General features: G+C 29.6%; 1 protein-coding gene across 1 annotated transcript; it reads right to left on the reverse strand.

The window, feature by feature from the left end:
- Nucleotides 1–22,228: 22,228 nt before the first annotated feature.
- Nucleotides 22,229–23,771, reverse strand: LOC100803805 (transcription repressor OFP1). The gene has a single exon (XM_003522043.4). The coding sequence runs from the start codon at nucleotides 23,636–23,638 to the stop codon at nucleotides 22,475–22,477; it is 1,164 nt and encodes a 387-aa protein (XP_003522091.1). The 5' UTR covers nucleotides 23,639–23,771; the 3' UTR covers nucleotides 22,229–22,474.
- Nucleotides 23,772–27,048: the final 3,277 nt, after the last annotated feature.

Genomic DNA, 27,048 nt, shown 5'->3' on the forward strand with positions numbered 1-27,048 from the left:
AAATTGAGTTATAAACATTGAATTGAAGTATATTCTTTTGAACCGATCTTTTCAAGTAGCAACTAGCTTGCTACAACTTTCAACTACGGACACTGCCTATTTCATACCTATAAATAGCCATGTAGAAATTTACAAACACTGAAGATGTGAGGTATGGACGATGAAGCACAAAAAAATGTGGATTTAATTAGTGCAGGTTTAAATGAATGTATAGGGGTAGTCAAAGGTCTCAAATTTACAACTTACAAAGGCACCATCTGGCCAACCGCCAACAAATTAATTTCAGTTTGTTATAGAAAAATGTTAGAACACATAGGTTCAACATTGAATATTCACTTATGGGTTGAAATTGTGATCAAGTTTTTGACATACGATCTGCGACTGTTATTTGGACCGCAACATTAAGATTTTTTAACTGTCCACAACCTCAATTGAGATTGCATCGGCCACATTTGTCTGTGATTTCCCACGATATCAGCAAACACAACGAAATTGCAATGCAACCGCTACCAATTTTTAAAACCTTGATTGTGATTATAGACATGGTAGCTGAGGTTTAAAGAAGAAAGAATGCTACTATATTGTTTGCCTCTAGCTTCTTTACTGGAGCTAAATATATATGATTCTGAGGGCTAATTAACTTGCTTTATATATGATTCTGAATTCATATGGTGAAGTTGCAAGTAGACTTGATGGGGTAGGGGAAAAAGTGATTAGCTTTACTTTAAGAGGTCATATCCAAGGACTTTAACAGGGACCCCCCGAACAACATTGTGATCAAACGAAACGTGTATTGGGAGAGGTCAGATTTTGATTCTTTGCAGTCATGCTGCTTCTACCTTCCTAGCTTGAGCATTGAATATTTTGTCCGATCCAAAAGGGGTATCCTATCAAATGACGTAGTTCTAGGGGCTCAAGTGATTACAGTTTGAAACACAAGTAACAATTTCAATTTCATTGTTTCAAAGTTCTACACATACTGAATAGATTTTCATGCTTAAAAAGGATCAATCTCTACTTTTAGTCGGAAACCTTGGACACCCAAAAAAATGTTGTATATATAAATATGACTTGACCATGTTGTGATCTTTTCTAGTACATAGTTTGATCTACCTGGACAATGTGTTGGCAATGTCGTGTTTCAGGGCACTCCTTTCGACTTTAGTGTTATCATAGACATGATAAAGTTTAACATCGTGAAAATCACATGATTTTGTAAAACTCACTTTTTATTTTAGTTAATTTCACTTATGATTTTATAAATTTTAAATAATGCTAAAAAATGTATTCTGGTAAAAAGAAATAATTATTAAAAATTATATTAAAAAGAGTGTGTTAAAAGACTTTGTTACTAACACTCTTATATTAATACAACACTTCAAATGCATTCACATTGCACATTGCACATTGCTTTGGCAATAAAGCAATCTTTTCACAACAGATAATTAAACTTAATGATTTGTGTTATTACAATGATTGTCTCCGTGTCCACAAAATAGACCCCTCACTGTTTAAAACAAAGTTTTTGGGTTAAGTCTCATTCAATTGTGAGTACAACTTTGCATATGGGACCTTTGGGCCGAGGATAGGTAATTGGAGTCATGTGGCCTACCTTATTTGCTGGCAAATGTGAATGCCATGGTTGATGGTTGACTTACTCACAGCCACAAAAGTCAGATTTTTCATTTAGGACGAGGTAAGTTACTGTTGTAGCGTACCCTGAACCAGTAGATCCATTCTGGTTCCATAACTATTCCAAAGTCTACCGTGAAAAAGTTAGATACTTCAAATGCACAATTTTATGCCTAAAGTGATAATTGATGTTAATTTTATACTTAAAAGCATAGGCATCAATTTCATATAATAACAAATTTTTTATAGGCTCATATAATAACAAATTAATCTTTATCTATCAACTAGAGTGTGTTATTTCTCTATTTAAATTCTAGTTAATGTGTTTGCGGAGGCATCAAACCAAATTTAACTTAGAAGCAATTGTATGTCTGAAATTAGCTTCTTTGCTATTCTTTTTCCCGTTGTCCCTATATTATCTATGTAGTTATGTTAATATTTAATTTTGTGATACAATTTTAAAATTGTGTGGGTTTCAAGGGACAGGGACAACTGAAAAAGGAATAGCAGACAAATCAGGTCTTTGCATGTCTAGTTGCTTTGAGGATTTTGTATTAAAACTTGTGATTTTCCTATTCAACGTGGGTCCAACGCTTTTCCAAACATAATCTTAAACATCAATCCGTGATTTTTGTTCAATCGTGTTGAGATGCATAACAAAATATCACAACATAGAAGCAAGCAATACAGTATTAATTTTTAAGGGTGTGTTTGAATTATCATTTGAAACACCTCAAAGGGGGTCAACAATTCTATTTTACAAGACTTAAATCCGTAATCTCCAAGTCACAAGCTAGGTAGCAATTGTATTATGATCGATATTTTGAATATAGATTAATGTAGATTCTACCTTATCCAAATTTAAATTGAGTGAAGATAAATGAACAACTCTTAGATATGTGCATAAACAACATAAGTATGCATACAACTTAATGCATTTCATGTTAATAAGAAACGGAATGCGTTACTTGACCGAAATTGTTTTATACAGCCACCATCTTCCGTTGGATTTGGAGTAGTAAAGTTCACCTTTCATGTTCGTTGCTCTTAAATTTTTGTATCCATTAATAGATGATGGTGAATGTACTTGTGGGCTTGTAGAGGAAATAGTTATTTACGAAGAATAGAGTTTGCAGGGGTAGAGTGGGGACCTTTCAATGTTCAAAAACAGAAACGGAAAAAACAGGGGTGGGAAAAAGAAGAGAAATCAGTGTTTACTCGAAAATGTTAAACAACAACAATTAATCTATGCAGACGACTCATCTTTGGATAAATTTATATTTAAGTATTTATAGAAAAAGAAATTTGAAAAAAAATAAGTGAATTGATTTTTGTTCTATAAATTAAAATTAACTTGTGTGTTTAACCTTTATAGAAATTCTCTTATTTAGCTAAAAGATAAGGTAAACAAATTAATTGTAACATGTAGAAAAAGTTATTTTTTTTTCCTTTTTCTACAAGTGTTTGTGGAAAACATATTATGTATAACATAAACATAGTATAGGATAAGTTGAGCTTTTGTGCTAATCCCATTGCTATTTGACTAATTATTGTGATGCAATGATTCATTATCCAAATATTCCTGTTCACTAAGTTGCAATCAAGCATTGTCAAATGGCACCTTCTCAAGAGATTAGTCATGTGGGATTAGGTATATATCTAATGTAATTTCTTGTTAGGGAAGAGTGAAGTTTCGTTGGTAAATATTTATCACCTATTTTTTGGTAGTTAGTGTTACGTGCAAAGAAGTGAAAAATCGCCCATTACTTTTGGTTGGGATGTCATAGTTGATGGGCCCATTAGAATCTAGCAATGAAACAACTGAAATTTCTTGTAGTGCCTTGCATTGAGGGGATGAAGAAGAAGAAGAGAGAGAAATTTCTTCATAATCTTCCTATAAGATTACGGTAGGCACATCTTAATTATTACCTAATCTGTAATAACTCAGTAAAACACCACACCGTACAAGAACGAAGGACATTATTATTGAAAAAAATAGTACTATTATCAACTAATTTCATTATTGATTGGGTCACTTCTCTTTAGGTAGATTCTATCACGAGGAATATATTAAGATGCTATGATGCGTTTGGATTTTGTAATAATAAGTAGGTGACAGCAATTGACTGGGCTAATGAATTTAAGCTTAAAAGGAAAATAATTAAATAAAATTAGCCCAACATTAATCACATGAGTGCATCTAACATAATAAATGTTCCGACTTTTCCTTTACACATATCTCACTCATCATTCATTTAATATATAGCTAATGCTTTTTTAGAGAGGACGTGTCGAACTTAAAAAGAAAAATGAAAAATTAGATATGACTAAACAAACTCTTACTATCGTCGTCGCACAGGGTGTGTTTGGTCCCAACAATGTGGGTTTTTACATCCAAACAGAATTTTTTCTGTTGAAAATTTTAAGTTTTTTACTCAATGGATGTGATTTACGCCTCTAAATGTGTTTCTAAGCACAGTAATAATCACTGATATTTATTTATTCAAATGATAAAAATTTAATTTTCTTTAAATATAATTTTGAATTCATCTCTTATAAATAAAATAAAAAAATACATCGAGAGCTATTTTTTTTTAAAAAAAAAATCTATCCTACTTGATTTTACTTAGTTAGTTAAGTCATTACATAATTTACATTCTAATACAGAATTTTTTTTTAAAAAAAAAGACTTTCACGTAATCAATTATCAGTTATGTATAGTCAAAAGATTTACAGGTTATGTTTTTTTTTTTACAAGCAACCGGTTGTGTTATGTTTCACTGGTTGAGATTCTTAATTTAATTAGTGTAATTTCCAAACAACTTAATTGATCATTTATTAATGATATTAATGATGATGAGCATTTGTTCTCCGACAATGGTTTCACGTGACCATGTAATAATTTTATTTATTTTTTCTTTACCATATAGGAAGGGAAATTTGATACGACACCCTTCTTCTGTTTGCTTTAAATTGTTTTGATGAGTGTCATGAAGGATCGTCATAGACTTAGTTTAGGGTAGGCTTGTGAATGTTACTGAACTGGATAGGACATTGACACATGGCAAAGATATTGACAGTGGTTTTGGTTACTTAATTCAGCAAAGTGTGAATGAAGTGCCAAAAGGAAAGTACTCTGCAGAGTGGCTTTTCAAGCATGAATAATAGACAGACTTATTTTTTGTTTAATCTAATTTTTCAAAAATATAATATTCAGTTACAAATTTTATCTAGAAATTAACATATCTTAAGAAATATATAAACAATTATATATGTAAATACTGAAGATATATATATATATATATATATATATCAAAGTATGAATAGACTCACAACTGATAAGGAAAAATTTCTGTCCAAATTAGCAAAACAAAGTGGGGTAGAAGATATCTCTACTTTTAGTTTCATAAAAAATAAAAAAAATATAACGTAAAAATAAAAAACTAAAAAAATAGTTTTTTGTTAAAAAGGAACTAATAGAATGATTTTTTTAATTAAATTTTATCTTTTTAAACTATCATTAAACATTCTTCATATACTTTGTTTATTTCTTTCATAGGCTTGTTTCTTATAATTTTTGTAAAGAATCATTTTAATTTTAAAACCTTTTCATGAGTTTATTTAAGAATTTCAAAAATAATGAAAAAGAATTTAAAATTTTATTAAAATAAAAAAATAATTTAAATAGATTCTAGTAAAATCATAGATTCCTGTTTAAGAAAATGATTTTTATAATCATAACAAACAAATTAAATTTTATTTATTTCAAAATTTCTAATAATCATTCACTGTAAATAATTTTACACTAATCTACACTATTTGTAATTTAATTATTCATATTATTCAAATAAATTACATTTAGAGGCGATTAATAGGAATTTGTTACATATTAGAATAATCATACCACTATTAATTATTCATATTATGCAAATAAATTACATTTTGAAATAAATAAAATTTAATACGAGGAGTTTGTTACATTTAGAATAATCATATCACTATTAATTATTCATATTATTCAAATAAATTACATTTTAAAATAAATAAAATTTAATACGAGGAGTTTGTTACATATACGAGGTGGATTAAATTGAATAATATGAATAATTAATAGGATTTTTTTAAAAAAATTTCCATTACAAATGCTATTAAAATTTCCATTTTAAATATGTAACAAACTAGGAGTTTTTTATATAAAAAATAAATATTTATTCAAATAATATACCAAAAAAAATCTTTACACCAATTATACACTTTACTGTAACAAGTGTGAAATAGATTCGAACCGATTTTTCACTTGTTTTATTTTTTTTCAGTAATTAAGAAATTAGTTATTGGAAATCCATTTGTAAATATTCTTTTAAGGTCATTTATGAAATTAGTTGTTGGGAAACGGATTTCATAACTGTTTTCTATTTCTTTTGTTATTTCTTTTAAAATTGTTTTTGTATTTTTCAATGGCTTTTATTTTTTTTCCTTTTTAATTTTTTGGGTTGCATTATTGGGATAAATATTTATTTTTATTTTTTTAAAAAAAATCTTTCCTTATAACCCTATATATACTCATCCTTGTTTCATCCATAATTTTCCTCGCTTTCGTCCTTCACAAGATTCAAATTATCATCGATCATTAATCTTAATATAATTACTTTCCCCTCAGTAGTATTTGTAATGGAAATTTTAAATTAAAGAAAATAAATTACATTAAAAGTTATTACATATTTTTATGTTTCAAATCAATAGCATTTGTAATGGAAATTTTGAATTAAAGGAAATAAATTGCATTAAAAGTTATTGCATATTTTTATGTTTCAAAAGGAATATTATGGATTATGTTATAAGAAGTAATTGTTTTATAATGAGTAATAATGGTAAAGAATCAATAGTATGATTTATCCAAAAAAATAATCATATAATTAATTTCAGCCAACAACATTTTTTATCAATTCCAAATATTATACTTCAATTGTTCTATCTTTTAAGTTGAATCATAAAGCAAAATATCTCATTAACTTTTTGAACATAAAAATATTTGGAATGCCCAAATAAAAATAGAATATTTTGAAAGGGAATATTCAGAAATTATTCTAGAATTTGGTACTGGCTAGGTTAATCCTTACTAAATAATCTATTTTAGCCAATGAAAACATTTTCTTTAAACTCAAGTTTTTTTTAGGTAAGCTAAAATAAACTCAAACTTATAACACATTTTTTTTATTCATAGAAATTGAACATGATATCAAGAGATTTATAACCTTCAAATCTTGTTCAACCTATTGAACTATACCTCCTTGATAAGCTTGTAACACATTTAAAGAGGCTTCTCACATTACTAAACTCAAATTATATATTAATTGAGTAATTGTTTTTTTTCAATTTTTTTTATGAAAAAAACACCATATTGCTCTACTGTAATTTTAAAAATAATTAATGATAGTAAGGTATCCCAAAAATATAAACAATATAATTATCTAAATATTTAAATACCTCATTTAACCTATGCTAATATTAAAGGGGGGAATAACTTTTTTTATAGTTTGAAACATTTTCCTAATTTATTGAGTGAACAAAAATATAATAGAAACAATTAAAAATATCCTTTTTTTAATAATCCAAATAAAGGGTTAAAGTTCAAGTAAAGAGTTTTTTGCAAAAAAATAAAATAAATATTTACCCAAATAATAAATTGAAAAAATATAAATTTTTATAAAAGAAATAAAAAACAAAAAAGAAATAAAAAAACATTAAAAAAACCAATTATGAAATGAATTCCTAATCTTAAAAAAAATAAAATAAAAGAACACTTAGAAATTGATTCCTCATAAATCGATTTCTAAATATGTATAAGAAAAAAATAAAATAATAATTTTCTTAACTACTGAAAACAAAATATAAAACAAGTGAAATCAGTTTCGAGAAATCGAGAAACTGATTTTTCACTAAAATGTATCATTGGTATAAATATTTTTTAGGTATAAATATTTATTTTTTTGTATTTTTTGGTAAAAAAAACTCAACAAATTAGTGCTATATCTTTATCCCTATATTTTTTTTTCTTTTGTAAGGAGTGTTCCCATTAGGAGTGGCTAAGGGTCCGGCTCATCCGATATTCCGATGTATCCAAATCAACCTAAATAAAAAAAAAATAAAAAAAAAATAAATTGGATTAGTACTTCAAATCATTGATTTAGATCGAATTTTAAAAAATACGAACTGGATCGATTCAATTACGGGCAAGTTCTTTTAAATTTAAAATATTTGTTTATTTAATAAGAAGATAAAATTTATTTCTCAAAATAAATAAAAAAATTACTGTTTTTCAAACAGAATTTAGACAAACACATTAAAAAAAATAAAAAAAGCTACTTATATTATTAAAATAAGTTATTTTTTTAATAAATAAATTTAAATAAACTGATCCTATATATTTTTCATTAACTTTTAAAATTTAAGGTTTTAGCTCAATTTATTTAATTTTTTTCCTTCTTTCACGGTCACACACTAGGTTCGTAGTTCATATTTCACACTTCATGCAAAAATTTCTTAACTTATTATTTTCTTTCAATTTTTTGTATTTTAATAACAAATTTGATCACTATGCCCGAATCAATCTAGTCATAATCTAATGGGTTCAATTCAAGTAAAACTCAATCTAGAAGAAAAAAAAATCTAATTTGAACTGAACCTTTTAAAACTTTTTGATTTGAAACAAAAAAAAAAAATTATCATGATTCAAATTCAATTCAACCAGACTCATACCTATTCGGATAAAACTCTTTTTCTCACTATTAAAAAAGTATTTTTTATGATGCGTATCTAAAGTTGATTGTCAAACAAACATTATCGTTTAGGTAGCAATGACATTTTCATAAATATTGTTAACATTTCAAAGACGATTTGGGTGAAACTGTCTTTGAAACCTCAAAATGACGATGATTTTTCATAAAACCGTCTTAATTTCTATTCACTCTATTTATGAAATTGTCACCACTATGAGCTTTCCCTACTAGCTGACCATGTCCCTTAGCCTCCTTCACCTCGTGTGTATATCCAATGATGGAAGAGAGAACCCCATGGATTCCTCTCCCCCAACTCACTTCGCCTCCGCTGGATCCCCACTTTGATTCACACTCATGGACACAGACAAAGTGAAAATATATGGTGCACGAGTTCATGTTGATTCTATGGCTAGAGTTGCTCAAATTGAAGCAACTCAGAAAGAGAAATGAGAGAAAAGGTGCAGAAGATAATTGTCATGGTATCAACTATTTTGTTAAGCTTGGGCGTTGTGACCTTATTGAGGAGATTATGATTGGCAAGGATAAACTGATTCATTTTTCTGGTGTTGTTATGGGGAAGGCATGTACAATAGTTCTGAAAGGTGCTAAGTACTTGTTTCTCTTTCGATGGTATTCCAGGTGGATATATTAGTAGTGAAATTAAACATGTATAAGTGTTAATCCCAAGAAAAGTAGTCCAAAGGCTAAAAGTTTCTCAAGGGAAATTGTGGTGAAATGCAGTGAAGTGTCTATTTCAATTTCTTTTAAGAACTTTAATATTTAGTTTATTGCTAAGACTGCAAAAGAATGTGGGATATAATATGTTTGGTGATGTCTTTAATTTCTTGTGTGGCTTGTGTTTCTCACTTTATTTGATGTTACAAACAACTCTGATTAAGCCCACATCAGGCAATATGGGTATCAGCATGGCATTTATGGCCGCCACAAAGGGAAACAAGATGGTTTTGACCATGCCCTCTTACACAAGCTTGGAAAGAAGGGTGACCATGAGAGTGTTTGGAGCTGAATTAATCCTCACTAATCCAGCCAAAGGAATGGGTGGAACATTAAAGAAGGTTTATGAACTTTTGGAAAACACTCTAAATGCCCACATGTTGCAACAATTTTCAAACCCTGCCAATTGTTAACCTATTGGCAAGTGTACCAATTTAAACAAGTAGTGTTTAAAACGGTAAGTCCGAGTATCGTATACACAAGGAATTTGCTTCACTTAGATGTTGTATATTCAATATGTAAACACTTTTAGCTTTGGAAATGAAATAAAAGGTTCATCAATGATTTGATTTTCTGTAATTAACTACTCTACTTAACAAATGACGAAATAAACACAAGGCTGTAAAAAAATGTGACAAATATCAAGGTAAAAGCGTCGGGGAGTCTTCTACTGAACTTTCTCTTGCCGTATTAAAAGGTTTATCTCTATTTAACGTTATTCTAGCGCTCTTGCACCACCTATTTACTCAGACCATGATTCCTCACAAGAATGAGCCTCATTCTCTTATTTTTTGTTCTTGATTCCTCAACAAACTCGTTCTAAGGGAGTTCCAGTACACACACAATACAAAATACACTAAATTACTGCATTCTATTCTTAGATAAACAGACCTCTAGCTGTTCTACCAAGTTCTAAGGATTCCAAACATTTTCCAACACTCAAAAACCTAACTAAACATACAAATGAATGATCAAGCCACAAACATGTAAAATAAATGCAGATAAAAGCAAAGAACACTAGAAAATAACATTAAATAGATAGTTAGAAGTTTACATTAAGAGTGCTCAGTAGAATAACTCCCTAACAAAAAAGTTCCTAGCCCTCCATTAACAAGGAGGACTTAATACAAAGAGGAAAATAGTATTTAAATGAAAGAAAATGATAAAGGATGAAGAAAATGTTTTCTCTCCAGCCTAGGTCCTTCTTCCTTCTATTTCACGTAGTAGAAGCTTGTATTTTTATTTTTTTTTTTCATTTTCCACCAACTCAGTGTTTTAAAGGCTCTTGGACTTCTTAGCACACAAAGGTGCGCTTAGCGAGCATGTCTCGCTCAGCGAGAATAAGTAAATATCCGCTAAGTGAGCCTGGGCGTGCTAAGCGCGAGTAGAGACAAAGTCCTCGTTGGGCGGGCTGGCTGCGCGCTAAGCGCGCTGCTCTCTCGCTTAACATCTTCTAGGGTTTTGCATTTGCTCAGCGAGCTGGCTGCCTCGCTAAGCGAATGAGGCTCGCTTAGCCAATCTGTCTCGCTAATCGAGTTCTTCAACAACATTTCACACCTTTTCTTCTTTAGCCTACAAACTGAGTTAAATTCAACATTAATTCACAAAAATGGAGTTTATACTTTATAAATTCATACAAGAATGAAAATATTTACAATCTTCACAAAAGAAATCGTAAATTAGAGGCACATTGCTATTTTTTCACTTATTCTCAATGCAATAAAAGCTCATGAATAACAATTAACACCAATACTCAGGTTACCTGAACCTAAATTACTATTGTTGTTTCAAATCTTTTACTAAGAAATAAAAATCTACAAAACTATGTTTGTACTATTCTTTTGTTATGCTTGATTATACTTAAGTTTAATACTAGATATAGTTATGAAAATCTTGGCTTTTACAATGGTGCATTTATTTATATATTGACTTCAAATGAGAATGCAAGTGCATTTTGAAACAATAGGTTCATGGAGAGCAACCAAGTGAAAGCAATGTGCTGAATGGTGGTAAACCTGGTAAGGATAATTTGTTTTCTTTGATTTTTTATGCGATAGTTTTGTACATAATTTCTTCTTGAATATTATGTTTTCAGTCTTCCAAGCAGCCTAAGGTAAAATTAAAATGGCGAGCATACTAGTCTCTAAAATGTTTACTTTTGATATTCATTTTTGGCATTAGTGAAGTGATAAAATATTATAAATGTAAAATGGGCTTAAATTATGGATATAAAGTAACCAAAATAATCACTATGGTCTACAATATTTGGAGGCCCTTTCTTTTCTTTACAGATTGTAAACTCTGATGTTGTCATTTTATATATAGGTCATCATCATATAAAGTTCTTGAAGTACAAAATATTAATTCTTCTAAATAGATATTTATCATGAAAAAATTACATTTGTCTGTCTCTCCTAATTGTCTCTGGAAACTTATATTATTTGGTAGGTTAGCAGTGAAGATCCAGTTAACATGGCTAGGGTGTTGGCATTGAAGGAAGGACTCATGGTAATCTTCAAAAGACAGTTTTGTAAACTTAAATAGTGAATGTATGAGAAATTTCAAGCTTCATTAATTTAACCATGGGTTTCACCCTAGGACTCACATGATTACTTAGTAACTGACAAAGATAGTTTTTTAAAAAATCGTCTTAGAAAATATATATTCTAAGACGGTTATTTAAAAAACCGTCTTAGAATCTTTAATTTTTTTTAGTTTTTTAAACGAGGATTCTTAGATGATTTTTTAGAGAACCATCTTAAAAAATTTATTTTCTAAGACGGATTTTGAAAAACTGTCTTAAAATTCTCATTTTTTTATTTTTTATTTTTAAAAGAAAAAAATGATTAGAGTACCATTCTAAGATGATTATTTACCTGAAAATCATCTTAAAATGATATATATATATATATATATATATATATATATTTCACGATGTTACCTTTAAAATAATACAAAATCGTCTTCATGCGTCTGAGACTATTATTGAATGTGTTTTTTTTTTAATAGTATCTGTACTTGATTTTTTTTTTTTATGAGAGAAAAAGACACAATAAGTGTGTAGTGACCACAGACAATATGAACCCTATCCATCCCCAATTCCCACCAAGTCACCAACCTTAGGACCTATTCTCCTCCGAAGTAGGAAATGCAAAGGATAGACTCTTTTCGGTACATATTGTCAAAAGCTGGAAATCCTTTTTACTTAAGGGGTGAAAATCCTTACCACTCAGGCAACTTAACTTTGTTCTTTCTCTCTCATTACATAATCCAAATTTCCTTACAAAAGAAAATCTGAGGTATTATCTAAAAACTTATATATATACTATAGCTTTCACTGTACCCCGCACACCATGTTAATTTTCTGCACTAGCAGCCGAAATCAAACTCATCCATATATGATTCAGCACACGATCTTTCCACTAGATCTCAACATCATTTTCAGTGTGTTCTGGAGGGGATCGGAATTTCATTCATGTGGGTGTAGAAAATAATGAGGACCTTAATTTCATGCAGTATAAAACATTCATTTTTTTTTTGTTTTGACCACATTAACGGTTGAAATTAAGGATTTGTTCGGTATAGTGAAAGGAAATAAAAAATAAATAAATAAAAATGTAAGTTTTAAATTAAATTAAAATATAATAATGAATCTTAAGTTATTTTACTATTCATTAATCTCTTTTTTTTTCACTCTTTTTTTTTTCATACCAACACACCCTAACAGTGAATAGTAGTAGTAGTGAGCATTAAACCAGAAAGGGACACAGGCTACATGAAAGTCATCTTATCCCTTTAATTACAGATACGCCTGTATATAAAATGACGTCTCTGATTCAGATTTCACAAGATTTTTGTCCCCTGCATGCACGTGCATCTTGCTACCTAGCCCTCCATTTATTTCATCACCATCAAGCTTTAATTTGTAGGAATTTGTTGTCACTTGGAACAAGTAACTTTTTCTATGATTTCCTTCTTTTTTTTCTTTCTTTTCTTTCTTTCTTTCCAGTAGATATGATAGTAAATTGTCTTTGTAACTTCTTGTACAATGTACAATGCATGTTGGTCAAAGTAGAGTATATTGAATCTCTCTTAAATTCGGTTGATATATGTCTCTTATTTGATTATTGGATAGAAGAATTTGAGATAGTGCCAGACTCATAAAAGCTTTAAATGATAGGAGAACAAGATATACTGTCTCTTATTTTATGAGAAAAAAATTAGATAGTGAAAGTGAATTAATGTTTAAATAAACTTAAATTTATTAGTATAATTCTTCCTCTGTTCCTTTTTTATAAACAAAATAATAATAATTTCTCTCTTATTAAAAAAATTAATTAACTTCATTAAATTGTTTCATTTCTAATTAAAAAACATTTTTTTCCTAAAGTACTATTTATTGGAATTTAATATTAAACATAAAATCCCTATTAAAGAATGATATTTTGAATATAATATCATTAAATAAAGTAAAAGGAGTTAAAATTTAAAAGAGAATTTTTTTTCTTATAAAAGAAAACGGAGAGTGTAGACAATATAATGCTAAAAGTCTTTGAAGTTAATTAGGGGTATGTAAACCACACATATCAATTAATGTAGGTCTGTACTTATTTTCAGAAACAAAATAAATATTGCTTATATATACAATTAATCAATTAAGGAAATACTTTTTTTTAATATAATGCTTAGTTAGAAAGAATGAAGGAAAAAATAAATTATTATAATTTTCTTTTATTTAATTTAGAATTTAGATGAAAGAAGAAATACGAGGGTGAAATTTTCTCCTTTCCTGTATATTTTTACTTTTCTTTTATAGAAAATAATATTAAAATACATTTTTATTTGTTTTAAATCCTTTTTTGATATTTATAATGATGTAATAATATATTACTTTTATTTTTTCCACTTTAACTTCCACTTATTTTTTATCCATAAGAATAAGAATAAAGTAAAATAATGTACTAAAAAAATTTATAGCCATTCATACATTTTATTCAACTAACCAAATTAGACTTAGTTGATTAACTTAACTTCCATTTAAATCTTTCTATTTCTTTATTAGATAATCTCATCGGCAGACTTACATTAAGGTCAGGGGTGGGTGCACTTGCACTCCCTCAATTTTATAAATTCACAAGTAAATTAAATTTTTCCTTTACAAATTGTTTTTAAGTAAAATCTTATATTTTTGTACTTTATTTTTTTATATTTATATATTTGAACCCCTTAATTGCAATTTGTATAACTTGCCTCCACTAACTCAGGGTTCTGGTTAGGCCACTGCATAATCCACGTTATAAGTATTATGTTAATTTGTTTGTGTGTGTTTTTATTTCTTTGATTATGCATGATTTACTTTGTAGACTATTCATGTACTATTGCTAAATTTGAAAACAAAGTTACACTGGTTTTTATCGGTGAATAAAAAGTTAAGAGAGTTTGGTCCAGGAACTCTCCAGATATGGACAAGTCTTTATTACTTGTGCACAAAGTCCTCCCATCCATATATAAGGACTTAAATTAACATTTTTATTTTTTTTGGATGAGTTATATTTTTTTTTAGGATCTTATTAACCAATGTTTTAATTAATTAAAAAATTAAAAAACTAAAATAATTATTATAAAAATATGGAAGAACACAAAAAATATCATAAACAATATAATTTTATGTATTCTAATAAAAAATTTGTTTATCAACTATGTTCAACTTTGTTGCTAAAACACAAATTATATTTAATGCTAATTAAATTTGTTTTCCCATTACGTACGTATTGGGTTTTGACAAAATTAAAATTTACATGTGCCCCTGTCTCTTTAACAAGCACTATATATTTTAAATCACATAAAATACACAACTTCTGCTACATGCATTTTATTCCAGTCAAAGTTAAAAAAAAACACACACACACACACACGAGAAAACTTGCACAAAGAAAAATCTTAATTTTGTCTTATTGCAATGTGGCCAAAGCCGGAATTATCAAGCGTGCAACAAATGTAGGGCAAGAGCTGGAGCCACACACACACACGTGCAGGATTTTCGTCGTGACATGTTCTGCAAAGCAAACTTCAATAATTGAAAAGCATTAATATTTTAATAAGCTGGTAGAAGAAATTTAATACCTACCATACCAAGAAAAGCTATAATATTCTATAGCTAGTAGCTACATGCACCTATATTGTCTTTTCTTTTTACTATTTTCTATTTTTGGTTTTCTGGTAAGTAGTACTGTCTTGATTTGCATGCTGCGTCTGCGTGTGTGGTTCATTCACCGTCACAGCCATCCACAGATGATGAAATGAATGAGAGACATGGCCACAGAGAAATGAAAGCAAAACCAAACCCAGAATCTACGGATTTTTATAATTATAATGTTTTTTTTGTGTCTCTCGACCATATACAAATATAAATACATGTATCATGTATGTGTTATATGTTGAATAATCAAACTATGGTCAGAGTTGTCCTGTGATAAAGTCCCCTCTTGCGGCTCTCAGACACGTACACGCCCTACAAACTAATATTTTTGGATCCTATATGTCTCTGCCAAATCTCTTCTTCGTGTCTCAGCCATGCTAATTAGCAAAAAAAATTTAATTGGAAAACCTAAGCCAGACATTCGTCCTTTGTCCATTTATCTTGCCAGAAAACGTCTTATCATCCTTTTATTATTTTTTAGTATGTTATTAAAGAATGAATATATTCAAATCAGTAACCTAAAATGTAAATATATATACATATATATAAGAAAAATGTTCAACATTAATATTACTTTTGTTAATATAACTTTGGTCTAACAAGAATTGAATTATTGATATAATTAAGCATTATAATTTTAGAAGGGGTAAGTTAATAAATTATAATTACAAATTTATTAAAATACATCTAATTAAGATTAGTGGCAGATCTTCTTTGGGACATGCATGGGAGTCGTCCCCCTATTTTATTTTTATTACTAGGTATGCATATATGTATTTTTTTTACACATGCCCCTCTCATTGTAAATAGAATTAGATATGAATGTTAGATATATAAGAGACCGGAACTTATATGAATTAGTACAGGAGAGGATCATGATATATGAAGAAGCAATCGCAAAAGTGGCACAACTTTTGTAATCTGTATTTTGAAACTTTTGTAATATTTAGTGGCAAAGCTTTTGTAATATATTTTTAAATATAATAATTATTGTTTCTTAAGAAATGCATGACAAAAATTCCGGAACCTTGGATAGAAATTTCATCGAGAAGTTATTCGCACGGAACACTTGATAGTCAATTAATTTTCAAAAGTTTCACACATTCAAGTTTCTACCATTGTGAAGAAATGAGAGAAGAGAGCTTATTGAATTGCACCCTGTGAAGAGAAAAAAAAAAAAAGAAGGCTAAAGTTAAGACGATATAAGATTGATGGTAAAAAAATTAAAGGAGAAAGAAATATGCTATAAAAAAAGTTAATAAACTAATATATAATATTTATTGATAAAAAAAAAAGCTAAAGTGGTTAAGTTATTACCGTGAAAAAGAAACCGAAAGAAAAGAGTGGACTTTAACGGTAAGAAAGATATGTCATCTATTAATTATTGAAAATTCAATAGTAAGAAAATGAAAACATATATAATATTAGACTAATAATTTAGATATATATATATAATAAGTTTGATGATTATTTATTACCAAAACTATGTACTTTGTTTTGCAAGTTTGTCTTTGTGTTTGCCTTAATATATTGTTCTGCAAATTGTGATGTTGTGATTAATTACTATAATTATAAATTACAATAACTATATGTAATTTTGAATTTTGAGCATATAAATATTATTTAAGTGTTTTGGTCCCCTAAAAAAATTTGGTGAATCTCTCTCTCAGCAACAATAAAATCATAGACCAAATTAATGTATGATAATTATGCATCACTCTAAATTATAACAACTTTTCACTTGATATTTATGGTCATCAAAATTAAATTTTGGATTACTATCTCTTTCATTTTTTATTATGTGTCTATGACTTTTGTAAATTAAAAATATAATATCTAGTGTTATATTAGCTCAATTAAGTCGCCTCTTACCCCATTTAAAAGTTAAGAAGATTATCTACAACTCTTATATTTTCCCTAAGATCTAATTTTGAAGCACACCATTATGCCTAAAGTTATGGATAAAGTCAACTTTTATCAATTATTTTACAACTTGATCTTTGTTTACTAATTTAATCATTTCTAAAGTTGTAGACATTGAGTGAGATGAAAGTCATTGATTAGCTAACATATAGAACTACAATTTTCATGAAAATCCTTTTTTCTAATTCTCACTTGAAAATGGAGTTTTGGTTCATTTAATTATACAAATCACACAATAGCATGAGGAATTATAATGTTGACTTGGTGGTTGAAAGGAGAATGAGAAAGAATGAGGGGGGGGGGGGAGGAGAGAGATTGTAAATTCAAATATCTTTCACCTATAAAAACTAACAAATTGACAACTATCATTGTTCTTTAAAAAAAACTCAACAACATGATCATACTACTAATTGTAGAGTTACTCTACTAATCACGTTCACAAAAATTGTGCTTAGGACTAGGTTGTTTAACCACACCTCTACTAGCTTGTTTGTAAACTCTAAACAAAGGTATATTTGAATAAACTGCTCAATACGAGCTTATGAAAAAAATAAGAAGATAAAATATATTAAGCTTTTCTCAAAATTAGTTTATGCATAATTAAAATTCAATTATCGAAGAAGCTATATAAATAAGAAAACTATATATTAATTTATTATAAAATTTATGTATAAGTTAATTTTAGTTTATAGAAGAAGTTTTAATTATTTATTTTCTTTTGATATAAATACCAAATGATAAATTTATCTAAACAGGGCAAAAGTATAATTTATAAAGGCTTAATAACATGTGAAGTAAAAAAAAAATGAGACTTTAAACCTTTTGAACGACTCTCCTATATATATATATATATATAACCCCTAGTAGAGTATATTGTGAGAGACTTTATAAAAAATCCAATTAAGAAGCTATTCATGCAAATATTATAAAAGATAGTTTAATAATAAATTAAAAATACAGAAAAACAAGTCAATGGTCAGTAGGTAGAAAACCGAAGGTAGTTAAATATTTTTTTTAATCTATTTGCTTGTTCCTTTGGGTTGGTATATGTATGGTAGGAAAAGCAAAATTAAAGAGACACGATTACGGTTGAGGATTCCCAATGTCAATTGGTTACCATTCACCACCCTAATATTATTATATGCCTACACTGTATTTCCTACACGTTTCGTTTAATATATAACACCACACGTATTAGACCATGCAAAAAAAAAAAAAAATTCAATAAAAAAACAAAGAAAAACACCATACATACGACGTCAGGGAAGTTAAATTAGCTAGGATTGTTGAATGTTCGAACAAATTCTGTCTTCTGTTGACCCAACATTTACCTAGCTGTTTGGTTTAAAATTCTTTTCATAAAAATAAAATAATATTTTAATAAACAAAACCTTAAAAAATAAAATTTCTTCAAAATTAAATTATATGAACTTATATTCTAAAGATAATTTCTTTCATTAAAAAAAATAAATCAAGCATTTTCTTAATAATTTTATTTTATAAAAGAAAAGAAGATAAAAATGAAAAAAGAATATTATGATTTATAAATCATTAGATTTTGCTACTGCTTAAAATGAATATACGGTAGGTGGCATGTTAATTTCATGGGATCCAGCATTAAAGGCGGAGATTTATGTTAATAGTGTATGTCGCTTCCTCACTCTTACGTATAAATTAAAATGATTTTTGAAACATATCTAAAGCATACATATTAAAGAGATCAAATTCCTTGTCACTCGTACTGACATATAATTTTTAAAGAGACCGTATATATATTTTTTGAAAGAAAATTTTGTTTAAATTAAATAGAATCATCATGAAGAAGAATGTTATACTTAACTATACTGAAAACTTAAACTTCAAATCACTGGTTGAAACAAACTAAATATTCTAGTGATTTTTATATACGGTGTTGAAGTATGAGTAATGAACTCGCATCATTAGTAGAGTAATTTTATATATACACATTTATTTCACCTAAGGAAAGCATGATTTCATCTCTTTTACTGAATAATTGTTCTATATATAGAATAAGTCAAATATTTTTGTTCAAAAGTACAACTTAAACGATAAACTTACTTATTCTTTTTCTCACTGAATAGGGGAACTATAGCAGTGTTGAGATGACTAAAGATCAAGGTCAAATCACAAATTATCTTGTGTCATCAACTAATGTATATTATGTTTTGACATTGCCTACAATAATGCATTTATAAATAATAAAAAAATTGCCTACAATAATGCAACAAATATGGTACTATATATAGTTAAGTAGCATGCTACGTACCTCATTGGGAAATCACTGCTGAAACCCTTCTGTTAGGGATATGTCATTCTCTCTATACTCGACACCACATTAAAACTAGAACCTTTGAAACTTCAATCATTAATATAAATGGGGGAAAGATAGCGTTAAAAGTTAATTTGAGCTGTCATGCCTTATATTATATCCATATAAAAGTTAAAGACATGATATGAATTGCCATATATAGACTATATATAATACTGTCTTATATGCTGTCCCTGCTTTCGTCTTCCCACTTGTCTTTAAATATCATGGTTTTTATTTGGCATGATTGTTTAATGGAGGATGAGGGTTTTACTCACAACATTGAGGAAGATGGTACCACAAAACATTGGGTGAGATATTCAGAGGTCAAAGTACAACACCAATTATAAATTTCATTTATATTAACATTTAATGTTAAAATTATTTTTTGAACCGATTCTTGAAAGTTATGATTAATTTATACTAGTATAGTGTTATTTTTATATATACAAATTTGTGTAAGGTGATGGACACTAAGTAAGTTATTCATACAAAAATAACAATGTAATCAGCACACACTTTTGTGGATTTCTTTTATAGGGATGGTTATATTTTAATTCATTTGATTTTAAAAATATCTTTTTACTTTTTAAATGTATATTTTTTAGTAATGAAATGAATTAATAAAAATAAAATTATAAAAGAAAAACTAGTTAGTGAGTTAACCGATTTGAAAGGAAAAGACTGAGTGAGGAAAAAATAATTTAAAGATTAAATTGAAAAAAATGGTAATTCCTAATAACCATGCACTAGTAATTGAAAATTTACTAGAGGTAGGTCTGACTTCTTTTTTTTTCATTTTATTATTAACATTATAATATTGTACTCAGGTACAAGTTTTTCAACTAAATACTATAACGTTTTTGGGAATTTTTTTTTAACCAACTACTATGCCAGTTTAAAAATTTGTGCGTAGTCGTGGGTCCCCTATGTCCCTGTAAAAAGACTAATCAAGCTAGAGATTTTTTTTTTTTGGTTGCAACTTGCAATCAAGCTAGAGAATATAATTTTTTTATTGAAACTAAATTAGGTAAAATAAAAAATTTCAGAGTTCACAATAAAATATTAGAGATCGAATTTCTGAAACTTTTTTTACCACGACAAAGGTGAAATCCTAAAGTTAGGTTGGTCCTGCCTGCCAGAATTACAGGCAAATCTCAGAAACATGATTAACTAGTTTGAATAATTTGAGCCTATCCTCATCTTTTGAGTAATTTGTCAAGTTAAAACCTCGATCCCCTTTTCCCCTGAAAGCGACAACATTATCAATTGGTACCATCTTTTGAGTAACTTGTATGTTCACATAAATGTGGTAATTCAATTGGGATAGTTCAAGTCAACATTTAGACCAGTTTGGTTTAACATTAAAATTAATTTCACATATAATTTAATGAAAAATATGTGAAATTAATCATATAAGTAGGATTACCTTTCTGAATTATATTTGTAATAATACCAAAATAAAAAAAAAAAAGGCTTGAGCAAAACTTGTGAACTATTCATGTCACCAAATTAGAAAACTAATATAAGCCTATGGCACATGACAAAAGTCCCAAGTCCTAACAAGATGAGACCCTCTATGCCTTTGTGGGTAAAGTCTGCATCCGCTTTTGAAATAATCGAAGTAACTTTACCTTTTGAAAAATCAAATTTTCCACCTTTAGACATGCTTCAAGAAATTAGAGAGCTTTTTTGTTTATTCCACAGTTCATAGGGTTTAACGCAAGGCACAGTGTAGCAATTTGAATTCTGAAAATTGGTAGTCAGAAAAATTTGTTCCCACAATTTAAAATGGTGTACGGTATTCAAACCTTTTCCCAACACCTTAGAAGCATAATGAAGGCTTCACAACACTCATTCAATATATTATTGTGTGTTTTGGGATGGAAAAAAAATTTGCATGCGAGATCTAAAAAAAAAGCTGCATGGTCTGGCTTGGGGATAAGCACAAACCAAAAAAACCCTTCAAAAATTTGTGAGCAAAGACGTGAAAAATCTAGCTAGAGCGTGTACTTAAAGGGCAACTTCTTTTGGGTAAAAAAAATCCAAAGTTCAATAGAAGAAGCTGTCAGTTATTGCATATGATGCTTGATGAGGGACCCTTAGGTGTTAACTATTTATACAATTTTGTGCAGTTCTATGTCTTGTTCTCAAACTACTTTAGGTTTACGAGGGTACTGAATTTTCTGACGCAATTTTGGTGCCTAAGTTGCTTGAGTAAAATGACACAAAACCAACATGCCCATTTTTATTTTTATTTTCCTTACTATGCTCATAATAGAACAATCTCCGTGTAGAAACCATTGTACACGTTTACCTGCCCATGACCCTACTATACAGTCTCTATGCAGTTCTGCAGCATACAAAATCATAAACGAATTAATGCCCTTGGTGACAAAAATTCTCCAAACCCCTTTTGTTTTCTCATGGACCAAAGCCAAAGCAGAGAAATTTCCCTATAGATTGATCATTTACGATTCCTTCACAAGGAAAATATGTAAACTTTAAGAGCCTCATGATCAAATGTTTCATTTGGCTTAGCACTAGAGTCTATTCAACTTTCCAAAATACATTACATGCATAATTACACAGATAAAAAAAAATTATATGAAAAATTAAAAGCCTGAAAACTAATTAAGAATTTTTGTCTACATTAATAAAGCTTTCAAGCATTACAAATTTTGAGAACCATATTTGCATACAACTCGAGCCCCATCAAGGTTTTAATAAACGGCATGCCACAGTGATTTTGACCGCAACATAAAGATTTTTGGATTTTTTGTTTACGTAATTTATCTGCAATTTCTTACAATATCAAAGGATTCTAACAAAACTGCAATTTAAACAATAACTTGAGATCTTTAGAATTTACTACTACTACCTTGGTTGAGTCAAATCAAACCAAATTTGCTTGAACACTTTGATGATGAGGTCATGATACTCATCTGAATTGAGAGAAAGGTAGCAAGCAAGTAGATCTTCCAAGTCCTTGGATGCCCTTATGTTGTTCTCCACAATCATCTCCACCATGGACTCCATGAAGTCCTTTTGTGGGTCAAAGGATGATTTCACAACCGCAAAGCTCTCGGAGAGGCTTCTCCGGGAGCCGGAACTTGTCGTCGTCGATGACGATGACACGCTTTTCCGGCCCCTCCTGCCGGCGATTCTCGGCGAGTGGATCCTCAACCTCACCCCTGGAGAACTCACAGATAGCCTCCTCAAAGAACCATGATGGTTCCTCTGTTCCTTCATTGCAGAGTCTTGTTCCTTCACAATTCTCACCTTCAAGGACCCTTGTTTGAGTTCTCTCTTCTTTAGTAACTTGGATGATGGCTTGGTTATGATTGGAGGAAGCTCAAGCTCTGAGAAGGTGTCATCATAGCCATTGTTGGTGTTGTAATTGTAGTAGCCATCAAGCTTGTTATCTTTTCTTGCTATGGAGTTTTTGTCCACGTCTATGATGGTGTCGTTGGTGGTGTTGTTTTTGTTTTTGTTTGTGTTGAGTCTGCAAGAGGCGCAAGAGGTGGTGGACAGGGACACCATTTCATCGAATGATGAAGAAAATGGGAGAAGAACACGGTCTGTTCTGAATTCTGGGGATTGTGACTCGGGAGAGGTGTCAAATGGGGATGAGGAAGAGTGTTCATCTTGTGGTGAATCTGATTTGGTCCACATGGATTCAAGGGTGGTGCGGCAGCTACAACCTGAGGAGGAGACAAGTTTTGGTGTTCTTGTTGGTGTTCTTTTTTTGGTTCTTTGTTTGGTTGATTTTCTAGGAGGGGAAATAGTTTTTGGGGTGTTTGAGGGTGAGATTTTGAGGTCTCTTGTGAAATAGTAGGATTTTCTGGGGTTGTTGTTGTTTTGTTGGTGGGGTTGGTTTCGTATTGATGAATGTGTGGTTGAAGGGGGTGAAGTTTGCTTCTTTTTCCTAGAGGGTGTTGTGTTTTGCTTTCTTGAATCTCTTCCTTTACCCATGTCCCTCAGCTTGTAAAACCAAGCATTTGGAATCATATCTGATAACTTAAACCTGTGATTCCCCATGCCTCTCTCTCTGTCTCACTCTATGTGTGTGTGTTTCTTTGAGTTTGTGTGTTTGTGAAGGTGTGGAATGGTTTATGGTTTCTAGTTCTCTCTAGTGTGGGGATGAGACATGAGATAACTCTACTAGTGTCTGTTTTGGCACTCTTTATAGGATAATAAATAGAGATAGGGGTATTTGGAATTGGTGATGAGGGGGTAGGGGCCACAAGAGAGGAAAAAGTTGGCATAAAGGCAAAAATGAGTGGGGTAGATATAGTGAATGACATTGTGGAATTGTGACACTAATTAAAGCCTAAACCAAACACATTGTTTTGTTATCTTATAAAATATTGAGTAATAAATAATTATATATCAACAGCTATATATAATATACACTTATTTGATATTTTTATTTTTTTTATTAATTTTATCTTTCTATTAAATTATCATTTATTGCATTTATATTATTTTTTTTTCTCTCAAGGTGCCAACCATCATCATATGTCTATGTAACTTTATTCTAAAATAATAACCGTGATCACTGTTTTCCTTTTTTTGTTTTGATCCTTTAACAAAACACTACCCTTCCACGTAGACAAATTTGCTTGCAGAAATTTTGTGCCTTCTGGGCTTAAGGCACAGCATTCTTCTCCACGTGGATTACATGCTGACTTATATAATGTCTCATTGCAAAGCTACAGTGAGCCCACATTAATGAACGTGGCCCATCATGGGAAAAGGAATGCAACAAGAGACATGCATGGGAGCAGACATACACTTACACAAACACTAACAATAAAAACTAACCAAGACCAACTGGGGTGTTTTTATTGATGAGGGTAAAGTAAAAGCACTAGTGTAACTTGTAACCAGGAGGAAAAAATATAAATGAAGTTGTAAAAAGAAAAAGCTTATCGATGTGAACTTAGCATATGTTGATAAGAATCTTAAAATTGTTCAAATACAGGGATGTATGATTAGAAATAACATCAAATAGTCAGTAAATATCTTTCAACAAATGATAACAGATATACTTAATAAGGTCATATGAAAAACGATAAGCGATTAACTTCTAATAAAAATCACATAAGATGTAGTTTTTAATTAGCTTTATCACGCTTTTAAATTATGGTTGCGGTTGTGTTGAGGTGAATTATAAAAACTTTACATTACGGACAATTGCAGGAAAATGCAACCTGATCATAATTTCTTTCCTGAGCATACATTTATCCATGGAGCAGTGAGCGGTTATTATACAATATAGTTCACTCAGAAAAGAAGAGATTATGTGTGTTGGATTGTGGTTTCTCCATCAGAAAAAGAAAATTTGTAGTCTAAAGGGTAAATTTTCAGCTGTAATATTAATCAGATAAACTATGGATGTCTTTGTTAGATCTAATTTGATGGAGGTGAAATTAGTGAATTCTCTTTCGGCAGTTGAAAAACTGAAGCAATTACGACTTGCAAGGAATTTTTCATGCATAATTAAATTTCGGAATCAAATATAGGAGACCCTTAATATTGATTGTTAGCTCTTTTAAGCTATCATTTCGTAATATGTTGTTGTACAAAACAAGAGTGAATATAATGAGCTATTTCAGTAGTGACTTCAATAATATCTCTCTTCCCATATAAAATTTGCATATTGCTTAGTGAATTATTAGTTCAAAGAAGCATAGAATATATTATGAATTCATATAAAATGAGGTACCCCAAAATCTCTAACATTTCAGTAGTAACTTCAATATTTGCTAAATTCTTGTTTCTTCTCTCGTGTATAGCTATCAGCTATGACAGCAGTGTATCTGACTAAAGGCATGTTTATAATGTCGCAAGCCTCACTCCGAGAATTTTTTTTTCCATGCAAAGTTAAAACCTGAAATTTTAGTTTAGAAAAATCAAGTACGTAGTTAACTAGTTATGTTCCTGAAATTTTATTTTTAAAAAGAATCAAGTATGTACTTATGAACTATCTAAACCAACTACTCGTTAGTAAATTTGGTAAAAAAAAATTATGAAATTAATTTCGCTACAACTGAATGTATTTGATAATTTATCATTTATAAAACTAACTTTAAAATAAGGAAAAAATAAATTTTCATTAAAAAATTCTAACAATTAAAATCTTTAAAATTTTCGTATTTATTATATCACCAAAAAAATATTTTTTTAAATACTTTAAAAATATCTTTCCTAAATATAAATCAATTTTCTAACCTCAAATCTATTAAAATTATTGAATTACCTATATTTTCTAAATACTGCATTTAGATAAAATAATCTAAATTTCTTGTATTATAATTTTTCTGTGAGTGTGATGCTCATTGGCTCATTGATTTAGTGCAATCTGCAAGGACTTCAATTTTGGTTAAAATTTTGTTATTCCAAGAAAGGGAGAGTCGTTCAAAAGAATTAGAAAGGCATGAGAAAGGAAAAGGCTTTTGGGGAGTGGAAGCTTGTTGTTGTGGGTCAGGATTATTACGTGCATCCAAATGTAGAAAATCCAAGTGGCCCATCTAATAAAGAGGTTGTGTAACATTGGATTACTCTACAATTTTGTTATGTTTGTATCTTATTATTGTTTTTATTTCAAGCTTATGGAAACTAGTAGAACATGGGTTTGCTATATAGTCTAGAGCCTTAGTTTGGCCCCATGTGTATCCATCGTTTTCTAGGCAAGAAGCCCTTGATGTACCATGTCTCTTAGGTAAAGATAACGAATCATTTTTCAACCAAAGCAAAAAAGAAAAAAATGTCATGAATTCCCACATTGCAAAGGGAAAAATAAAATAGTACAAAATGTCAAGGAATGCCATATTGCAAAAGGGAAATTAAAGAAATTTCAAGTGCACATGATGGGCTATGCTGACCTGGATACCCCAGATCTAAAATTGACATTGATGTCAACTCATATCATATCCCTAGCTAGAATTTCAAAAATTTTGGTACCATAGAGAACATGAATAATGGTACCGGAGAAATAAATACTCCCAGTTAGAGATTAATAAACTGGTAAGAAATAAATATGTTATGATGTGCATGCATTATATGTCCCTCCCAGAAGCTTGTATAGAAAAAAGATTGGTTTGTTTTGCTGCATTGTATTTGATGAGAGTATTTTGGTGGGATAACACTATTAAATTTGGTCAATACTCTCAATACTGGTCCCCCTCAATATTGCATGGAAAGGTACAAGACCAATGGTCATGTTAACGGTCTAGGTGGTGTGTGCGTGTCCAAACTAGAATCTATACATAAATCAAGGATGAAATGGATTTTGATTAAAGAGGGGACCAAAGAGTGTAAGTGTCATGGCTGGAAAAAAAAAACATTTAAGAAAGTTTGTATTTTTAGGAAGGACAAAGAATGTACCTCGTGCCAATGTTATACCCCTTTGTTACTTCTTTGTATTATTATTATAGGGCGGGGCT

The sequence above is a fragment of the Glycine max genome, chromosome 3 (assembly GCF_000004515.6).
Source record: "Glycine max cultivar Williams 82 chromosome 3, Glycine_max_v4.0, whole genome shotgun sequence".
Lineage (NCBI taxonomy): Eukaryota > Viridiplantae > Streptophyta > Magnoliopsida > Fabales > Fabaceae > Glycine > Glycine max.

What these genes read in the sequence shown, in the direction of transcription:
- LOC100803805 (XM_003522043.4), bottom strand. Translation starts at nt 23,638, where the DNA reads ATGGGGAATCACAGGTTTAAGTTATCAGATATGATTCCAAATGCTTGG.